This window comes from Rutilus rutilus, assembly GCF_951802725.1.
Source record: "Rutilus rutilus genome assembly, chromosome: 14".
In the NCBI taxonomy this organism is placed as follows: domain Eukaryota; kingdom Metazoa; phylum Chordata; class Actinopteri; order Cypriniformes; family Leuciscidae; genus Rutilus; species Rutilus rutilus.
Window position 1 is genome coordinate 16910103 of NC_140219.1, and position 10609 is coordinate 16920711.

At 36.2% G+C, this 10609-nt stretch overlaps 1 protein-coding gene across 2 annotated transcripts in view; it reads left to right on the top strand.

Annotated features, from left to right (window-relative positions):
• pdgfc (platelet derived growth factor c) overlaps positions 1–2403 on the top strand; it is a 52417-nt gene extending 50014 nt beyond the window's left edge. For both annotated transcript variants that reach the window (XM_084429404.1, XM_084429405.1), the window contains one exon: positions 1191–2403. In XM_084429404.1, coding sequence (XP_084285530.1) covers positions 1191–1304 — 114 coding nt within the window. In that variant the 3' untranslated portion in view covers positions 1305–2403. The remainder of the gene's footprint in view (positions 1–1190) is intronic.
• The last annotated feature ends 8206 nt before the right edge of the window (positions 2404–10609 follow it).

Below are 10609 nucleotides of genomic sequence, written 5' to 3' on the forward strand. Positions count from 1 at the left end.
TTGTGATGTTGATGTTTTCAGATTATGATGAGTGCATGTCCAACAATTAAACATTAGCATTATACATACCAAATCAAAGGTTTTTTTGTAGGCTTTATATGGGTCTTGGCAACATGTGATCTGCAACTCTAACCCAAATGAGGTATAATACTATAATTAATTAACTTATTGTCTATAGGGCCACTTACTTAATTTATTATTTCTAACAATTAATAATAATATAATCTATCTGTTCTCCAAACTGCTTGTCCTATGTAGGGTCATTGGGATGCTGGAGCATATGAATATATATTTATAAAAAATATATATTTATATATTACAAGATACAACAATTTGTATGGTCCTGTCAAGCAGACAAAAACATAAACATGATGAATAGGACATGTGGCTTTGCATGGTTAAACAACGTACAGATATTATTACTTAGGGTGTACTCGCTTTTGTTGCTGTATGTTGAGTTATTTTATGAGGACAGTATACTGCTATACAAGCAGCACATTGACTACTCTAAAATATATCCAAGTTTCATTTCTATAGTATTGTCCCTTGAGAAGATGTAAGGGGTGTACTCACTTTTGTGAGATGCTATTTTTTTAATATTTTATATATATATATATATATATATATATATATATATATATATATATATATATAAAGAAAATATACAAATTATAATATTATATTATATAAAATTACAATATATATGTATGTATGTATGTATATGTGTATCAAAATAGAATTTATATAAATGTATTTGTATCTATTTAGATGGAAATAGAATGTAAATCGATCTATTAAGATATATCTATTAAGATATTATGAAGATATATAAATGATATACAAATTTTTATATATATATATATATATATATATATATAAATATATAAATATATAAATGAATGAATGAATGAATGAATTTGTATCTATTTAGATGTATCTATTATTCATGTGTTCATGTTTATTATATATTTATATTTAAATGCATAGTATATGAATATAAATGCTTGTGGCACATTTAATTTGAGTTAGTTCTAAAATTGATTCTGACTTTAGAGCAAATGTAAGTGTAAATCATGATTTGGACATGGTTAGTGAATGAGACCCATTGGGTGTAAATGATAAAGTTATTATATGTTTAAGTGCTTGAATAATTTTTGTGTGTGTGTCTATATTTGTCTGTTTTTGTGCAGGTTCTGATGCTGAAACACAGGGCAGGGAGTCGGGGACTGCAAAAGACTCTAACGGATGTCCCCCTGGAGCACCATGAGGAGTGTAGCTGTGTGTGTAAAAATGACTCCGACTAAAGCGGTCCCACCGAGATAGAGCTACACTGGCCCCCCACAGACTCACCCAGGAAAATATGTCTTGCTTTGTGCATAAATGTGCGCGAGTTTTTTCCCTGACGTTGCAAACTAATGAAACCCAGCGCTGGATATCTTTTTATCTTGACTTTTTATCTCCACTGGTTTTGGGCTCGCAAACCATAAATAATTGCCCCATGAAGAAGAAGAGAGCATGGAGTATTTGGAGGAAAATTGGACACGGTCTTGCTTGTCTGTGTGTTTGTGGAGGTTTGTGAACAATGTGCTTATGTACATTTGTGAGAGGTAAATTGTGATTTGTTGCAGGTTCAGAAAATGAGGTATTCCAGGATAACTAGAGAGTCTGAAGTGAGGTTGCTATTACATGGGGGAACAAGTGGATTTGGCATGTTCTTTTACATAATTGTTTTCGTTACTTATTTTTTTACAACTTAAATCTCAAAGGACCTTGACTATGCATCCACTTTCAGCGATCCAAGGACATTTTTTTGTGGTGGCATGAACATTCTCCTCAATAGCATCCCAAAGAAATTGACTAAACTGTGTCATAAGCCAGTATTTCGTCGCCTACTCATCTGTGAAATGAAATTAGACATTTTCATTAATAATTCTTAAAGAATATTCCAGGAAAGATAAGTATGATCTGAGCGGTCATGTCTGCATTTTCTGCTCATTTACTATGAACTATAGACTCTTATGAGAATGACTCCATTCAAGAGAGAACGCTAAAATACAAAAGTGAATCTTGTGTAAATACATTTCAAATTGTGATTTGTCAACTTTTTCTATGTCATTATTGTTTTTGGTACAAAAATTTTGGCATGTAAGAATATTTTTTCCCCTTTCATAATCGCTGTAGTATTTTCAGTATTAGTCACCCTTTTGTAGAGACATTCATTCGTGTTGTTGTTGTTGTTGTTGTTGTTTTAATAGAGATAACTGAAAAGAGATAAGATTGTTATTTTGACTGGAGACAAAATATTCTGAAAACTATTAGATGTTCATGTAAATAGACTTTTTAGAAGTTAAAGGGACATAGAACTGCCAGTAACATATTCCACTACCATTAAACGGTTAACTAAATTGTTGTGGTTTTTCCAAATGGCACTTAAAGCATTGGTTTGTTCAAGTAATCTGCAGTTGTCACAAAATTGCAAAGCACTGCCAGGGAACCTATAACTTTGAACTATCAACTGAAATCTGAACTGAAAAGAAGTGTCTATGCATTAAGACAGTGATCTCAGTGACATTACACGTTTAATTTCCTTGTTTTGTTGGGAGGGGAATGATCACAACTGCATGGAGTAGATTATGTGAATGCTGAAACAATATAACAAACCATGACACTGGTGTAAAATGAAGACAATGTGATTTATTCACAAATCATCATGAATTCAGTTTTGATTCACTGGAAAAAGGAGCTGAGTAAACAAGACATGCAGCATTATTCACATATTTTTAATCCGCCTTAGATGACCTTTTCGGCTGTCATTTTGTCAGACTATTATTCTTTGATGTAATATTTTTGTGGCTTGTTTTCATACTTTGATCACAGATTCCTCACACTTGGCAAACCAATTTAACAAGCCACCAACTGTAAGCAGGCTTTGAGATCATCTTTAAAAGAAGAAAGGCTCGTTTTTTGTGCATTCTGACAGAGGGGATGAGAATCTGCATTTTGTTGACGTGTCATGTGAAAGTGAGAGACGTCCCTTGATGTTGTTAAACAGCACACAGAAATGTAAATCATGAGGTTTCTCTTCATGGGACTCATTTACGGCTCTGAGAGATGTTAAAGACTGATTGTAAAGGGTGTTCCTCATCATCTCTTGATGGTTTACATCTTGAAATGTGTGTGTCAGATCCCCTGTACATAGGAGTCCTAAAGTGATGTGAAGTGTATTATATTTTTTAGTTAAAATACTTTCTTCTAACCCATCTTAAATTGGAGAGACCTAGACCATTTTCCCTGGAAAATGTAAACACAGTGGTTCTGTTATGTTATCAAAACTCTTGCTTTGTTAAAAATCATATTATTGCTATACAGTTTGGTCACGTTAGTTAATACTTTGTTAGAGGTCATTACTAAATAGAGATTGTTATTATTTCATGAGAATAATACCATGAAGGCCTGGTTTTACAGACAGGGCTTAGATTAAGCTAGGATTAGGCCTTCGTTCAATTAGGACATTTAAGTAACTTTTATAAACGTATCTTAGAAAAAAACATTACTGTCGACTTTGAGACAAATCAATGGCACTGACATATTTTAAGATAAGTCAGTGCAATTAGCTTTCAGTTAAAACAGCTCAAACATGCATTTTAGTCTGGGACTAGGTTTAAGCCTTGTCTGTGAAACCGGGAAGACTCTTAATATGAATTGGCACAGGTCTGCATTTTCTACAGAGGCTAGGGAAATGCACTGTCACAGTTAATTGTAAAAAATGATGGCTGCAAATTTATGAGATTGTCTGGGAACAAAGCATTAATGTATTTTACCAGATGTGCGTATATGAGCGTTGCACTGTGGGCTTGGTCTTATTTAGATAATTACAGGGTAGGTGTTCTGTGGTTCTCCAGGAACTGGCTGTGGTTTCTGGGTAATGTAATGACTTGACATCTGAGTGACATTAATCAGTGATGATGACAGTTTGCCTTTCCACTGCTTGTGTCGTTGTGAAGCAGTCACGTTTTAGATCTTACACTACTGTTCAAAATGTTTGGGTTTGCTTTTTAAAGAAGTTCACGAATGCTGCGTTTAATTGATCAAAAATCAAATATAAAAGTAATAGTGAAATATTTGTACATTTTAAATAAAATGTATATTTTAAATGTAATTTATTCATGATTAAGCTGAACTTTCAGCATCATTACTTCAGTCTCACATGGTCCTTCAGAAATTATTCTAATATGCTGCTTCAACACTATCTCACGAAGTGATTAAAAGGTGGCTAATTCGTACGAATTCATATGAATTGGGCAACTTTTAAAATATGTACAATTTAGCAAAAATCGTACGAATTAGCCACCTCGTAAAATTCGTATAAACGTATTCATTTCTTTAAACACAAATATTACTGATCCTAAACTTTTGAATGGAAGTGTATACACACATTCGTACGATTTGTCTAGGGGTAGGTTTAGGGGCGGGATCAGGGGTAGGTCATTCGTTCAAATTCATATGAATTGGGCAACTCGTAAAATATGTACGATTTAGCAAAATTTTTACGAATTAGCCACCTCGTAAAATTCGTATAAAAGTATTTATTTCTTTAAACAAAAATCTTACTGATCCTAATCTTTTGAATTGTAGTGTATACACAAATTATTATTTATTTTTTACATCCTGACTAATACAATCTATATATTACTTTTAAAATTGCACAATTCTACTATTATGCCTGATCTTGCCTGTTTTATACATGTGGGAAACTTTGTGCACTCGGTTTTAGATTTATAAAAATACACAAGTAACAGCATGCCCACTGAAAAACATTTATTCCAAAAGCACAAGTCCAACCTGTACTGCACTAAAAGTAACAGTCAGATGTGGTTTGATTCCCTTTAGCACTGAATATGCATAACTCATAAGCAGGGTCTGTAATCTCTTTCTAGAACATTCAGTGCTTTTACCGCACAAAACATTACAGTCACATTGTCTCACACATCATGTGTGTGTGTGTGTGTGTGTGTGTGTGTGCGTGCGTGTGTTAACAAGCTTATTCAGAAGGGGCAGGGAAAAGGCCATTTGTCTTGGAAAACCTTAATCTGTCATGTCCGATTAGAACAGATAGAGGGCAAAGTGTAGACTACTGCATTTGCCTCTAGTCTTTGAATAATGCATGTATACTTCATAGGCCCGTATATGTATTCAGGGTCCTGGAAGGTTAATACATCTAATGCTATTTTTATAATCCAAACTAAGTTAATATAAGTGAGCTTTGACTTTCTGAAGTGTTAATGTAGACAAGATGTCAGAGCGGTCAAGGCCACACTCCACCGTGTGTCGCACATGTGAGTGAAAATCACATTTTCCTCAGGTGGTGGGTTACAGTTTGGTTCAATCTCAAGGAGCTGACAATTTAAAACTTGAAAGTGTGGTTCCAGTCCTGCTACATTATCAGTTAACTAGATTTGCATTTCCTGAAATGCCATAATGAAAACCGCTAAAGATTAAATGAATAAACCAGTTTTTAGATGTAGCCTACCTTAGTGTTTAAAGTTGGCATAAAACAGAAGTTGCGATAATACCTTCTTTAAGCAGCACAACTGTTTTAAACATTGGTTATCCTAATTAAGAAGAAGAAATGCTTCTTGAGCACCATATCATAATATTAGAGTGATTTCTGAAGGATCATGTGACACTGAAGACTTGAATAATGATTTTGAAAATTCAGCTTATCACAGGAATAAGTTGCATTTTAAAATAATGTTAAAGATAAAAACAAATGTAAATATTTTGTATCCATTTTTTTAAATAATTTTCCAAACCTTTCATTCCAAACCTGTAATACTTTTGTTCATCTTTGGAACTCAAATGAAGATATTTTTAATGAAATCTGAGCTATTTCTGTCTCTCCATTGATAGCTACGCAACTACCACTTTGACGCTAAAAAAGTTCATAAAGAGATAGTAAAATGAATCCATGTGAATTGAGTCCAAGTCCAAACAGTTAATTTTCTGAAGAGACACGACTGCTTTATATGATGCATTGTTTGTGTTTGCTGATCAATGTTGAATTGATGCAGCATTGTTTTATGTGAATAAAAGCCTAAATTTAATCTGTTCATCATATAAAGCCTCAAAGTGGTAGTTGCGTAACTGACTATGGAGAGTCCAGAAAGCTCTCAGATTTCATTAAAAACATATTTGTTTTCCAAAGATGAAAGAAAATTCTTACAGGTTTGGAACGGCATATGGGTGAATAATTAATGAAATAATTTTTGAGTGAACTAACCCTTTAAATAGTTTCTTATTAGCTTGCATATTACTAGCATATTGGTAGTAATGTAATATACTGTATTAATGTCTTAATCTGCATGACCATATTCTACATCCCTTAATCCTACCCAGTACCTAAACTTAAAGGGTTAGTTCACCCAAAAATGAAAATTCTGTCAGTAATTACTCACCCTCATGTTGTTCCAACCATGTAAGTCTTTCGTTCATCTTCGGAACACAAATTAAGATATTTTTGATGAAATCTGACAGAATTTTGACTCCTCCATAGGCTTCCAGTGTGACCGAAACTCACCGGCCCAGAATAGTTATTAAAACATCGTTAAAATAGTCCAAGTAACTACAGTGGCACTACATTAAGTTTATCATGCGACGAGAATACTTTTTGTGCGCAAAAACAAACAAAAATAACGACTTTATTCCACTTTTCATTTCCTTCTCTCTGGGCCTCGTAGTGTTTTTGCGCTGCGCTTCTGTGTTGCACGTCATCACGCAACACACACATGACTGGCGTCGGCCAATAGTGAGCCTACGTGGTGACGTGTAACACAGACGCGCTGCGCAAAAACACTACGCAAACCAACTAGACATCCAGAGAGAAGGAAATGAATAGTGGAATAAAGTCGTTATTTTTGTTTGTTTTTGCGCACAAAAAGTATTCTCGTCGCTTGATATACTTAAGATTGAGCCACTGGAGTCACTTGGACTATATTAACGATCTCTTTAATAACTTTTCTGGGCCAGCAAGTTTCGGTCACACTGGAAGCCTATGGAGGAGTGAAACATGGCTCAGATTTCATCAAAAATATCTTAATTTGTGTTCCGAAGATGAACGAAGGTCTTACGCGGTTGGCACAACATGAGGGTGAGTAATTACTGACAGAATTTTAATTTTTGGGTGAACTAACCCTTTAACCACTACAACAACTACCTTACTAATTATTAATAAGCAGTAAATTAGGAGTTTATTAAGTCATATTAAAAGAGAATATGTGTTCTCCAAACTAAAGTGTGATCAGAAAAACTGATTGGACACCAAAGGCTGAAAATATACACTGAAACTAAAAATTTTTTTTTACATGTTTTAAAACTATTTGGCCTGGATAAATTGTGGAAGCTCAATGTTTAAATCTTAAGGGTTTTGAAAACCTCTTAATCAGAATGTTTGAGGAATATCAATGCAGTGTTGCCTTTAAGCTCTGCAATAAAGATCCCACATACATAGTAATTGCTTTGTGTTAACAGTTGTAGATCAATAAAGTGAGCTTGGATGATTATAGCCTGGGGTTTAAGGATCTATGTTAATGAGAAGGTCTTAAGTCTGATGAAAAAGAAGTGAAGAAAAAAAGAGGTTTGCTTCTGAAACCAGGCAAATGCAAATAACGTCCAACTAAAAACAGGAGAAGCCATAGTTTGATAGTTTATAATTGCTCGTATAACTAAAACTGTTCAGTATTGTATTGTGTGTGTGTGTGTGTGTGTGTGTGTGTGTGTGTGTGTGTGTGTGTGTGTGTGTATATATGTATATATATGTGTATATATATATATATATATATATATATATATATATATATATATATATATATACACACATACAGTGGGGAGAACAAGTATTTGATACACTGCCAATTTTGCAGGTTTTCCCACTTACAAATCATGTAGAGGTCTGTAATTTTTATCATAGGTAGGCCTACACTTCACCTGTGAGAGACGGAATCTAAAACAAAAATCCAGAAAATCACATTGTATGATTTTTAAATAATTAATTTGCATTTCATTGCATGACATAAGTATTTGATCACCTACCAACCAGTAAGAATTCTGGCTCTCACAGACCTGTTAGTTTTTCTTTAAGTTTTCTGTTCTCCACTCATTACCTGTATTAACTGCACCTGTTTGAACTTGTTACCTGTATAAAAGACACCTGTCCACACACTCAATCAAACAGACTCCAACCTCTCCACAATGGCCAAGACCAGAGAGCTGTGTAAGGACATCAGGGATAAAATTGTAGACCTGCACAAGGCTGGGATGGGCTACAGGACAATAGGCAAGCAGCTTGGTGAGAAGGCAACAACTGTTGGCGCAATTATTAGAAAATGGAAGTTCAAGATGACGGTCAGTCTCCCTCGGTCTGGGGCACCATGCAAGATCTCACCTCGTGGGGCATCAATGATCATGAGGAAGGTGAGGGATCAGCCCAGAACTACACGACAGGATCTGGTCAATGACCTGAAGAGAGCTGGGACCACAGTCTCAAAGAAAACCATTAGTAACACACTACGCCGTCATGAATTAAAATCCTGCAGCGAACGCAAGGTCCCCCTGCTCAAGCCAGTGCATGTCCAGGCCCGTTTGAAGTTTGCCAATGACCATTCACTGTAAAAAATTTCTAACCTCCCTAACTCAAAATTTTCTAGTGACTGATAACATCTACATTTTTCAATTGGCCCAAGTGAAATTCTGTAAATTATAAAATGTAATTTACAGATTTTCACTTGGGCCAATTGAAAAATTTAGATGTTATCAGTCACTAGAAAATTTAGAGTTAGGGAGGTTAGAAATTTTTTACAGTGTTTGGATGATCCAGAGGAGGAATGGGAGAAGGTCATGTGGTCTGATGAGACAAAAATAGAGTTTTTGGTCTAAACTCCACTTGCCGTGTTTGGAGGAAGAAGGATGAGTACAACCCCAAGAACACCATCCCAACCGTGAAGCATGGAGGTGGAAACATCATTCTTTGGGGATGCTTTTCTGCAAAGGGGACAGGACGACTGCACCGTATTGAGGGGAGGATGGATGGGGCCATGTATCACGAGACCTTGGCCAACAACCTCCTTCCCTCAGTAAGAGCATTGAAGATGGGTCGTGGCTGGGTCTTCCAGCATGACAACGACCCGAAACACACAGCCAGGGCAACTAAGGAGTGGCTCCGTAAGAAGCATCTCAAGGTCCTGGAGTGGCCTAGCCAGTCTCCAGACCTGAACCCAATAGAAAATCTTTGGAGGGAGCTGAAAGTCTGTATTGCCCAGCGGCAGCCCCGAGACCTGAAGGATCTGGAGAAGGTCTGTATGGAGGAGTGGGCCAAAATCCCTGGTGCAGTGTGTGCAAACCTGGTCAAGAACTACAGGAAACGTATGATATCTGTAATTGCAAACAATGGTTTCTGTACCAAATATTAAGTTCTGCTTTTCTGATGTATCAAATACTTATGTCATGCAATAAAATGCAAATTAATTACTTAAAAATCATACAATGTGATTTTCTGGATTTTTGTTTTAGATTCCGTCACTCACAGTTGAAGAGCACCTATGATAAAATTACAGACTTCTACATGCTTTGTAAGTGGGAAAACCTGCAAAATTGGCAGTGTATCAAATACTTGTTCTCCCTATATATATATTGATTGTTGTTGCTAGAGGTCAGAGGAGAATGGGCCGACTGATTCAAGCTGATAGAAGAGCAACTTTGACTGAAATAACCTCTCGTTACAACTGAGGTATGCAGCAAAGCATTTGTGAAGCCACAACACGCACAACCTTGAGGCGGATGGGCTACAACAGCAGAAGACCCCACCGGGTACCACTCATCTCCACTACAAATAGGAAAAAGAGGCTACAATTTGCACGAGCTCACCAAAATTGGACAGTTGAAGACTGGATAAATGTTGCCTGGTCTGATGAGTCTCGATTTCTGTTGAGACATTCAGATGGTAGAGTCAGAATTTGGCGTAAACAGAATGAGAACATGGATCCATCATGCCTTGTTACCACTGTGCAGGCTGGTGGTGGTGGTGTAATGGTGTGGGGGATGTTTTCTTGGCACACTTTAGGCCCCTTAGTGCCAATTGGGCATCGTTTAAATGCCACGGCCTACCTGAGCATTGTTTCTGACCATGTCCATCCCTTTATGACTACCATGTACCCATCCTCTGATGGCTACTTCCAGCAGGATAATGCACCATGTCACAAAGCTCGAATCATTTCAAATTGGTTTCTTGAACATGACAATGAGTTCACTGTACTAAAATGGCCCCCACAGTCACCAGTTCTCAACCCAATAGAGCATCTTTGGGATGTGGTGGAACGGGAGCTTCGTGCCCTGGATGTGCATCCCACAAATCTCCATCAACTGCAAGGTGCTATCCTATCAATATGGGCCAACATTTCTAAAGAATGCTTTCAGCACCTTGTTGAATCAATGCCACGTAGAATTAAGGCAGTTCTGAAGGCGTAAGGGGGTCAAACACAGTATTAGTATGGTGTTCCTAATAATCCTTTAGGTGAGTGTGTGTATATATATATATATATATATATATATATATATA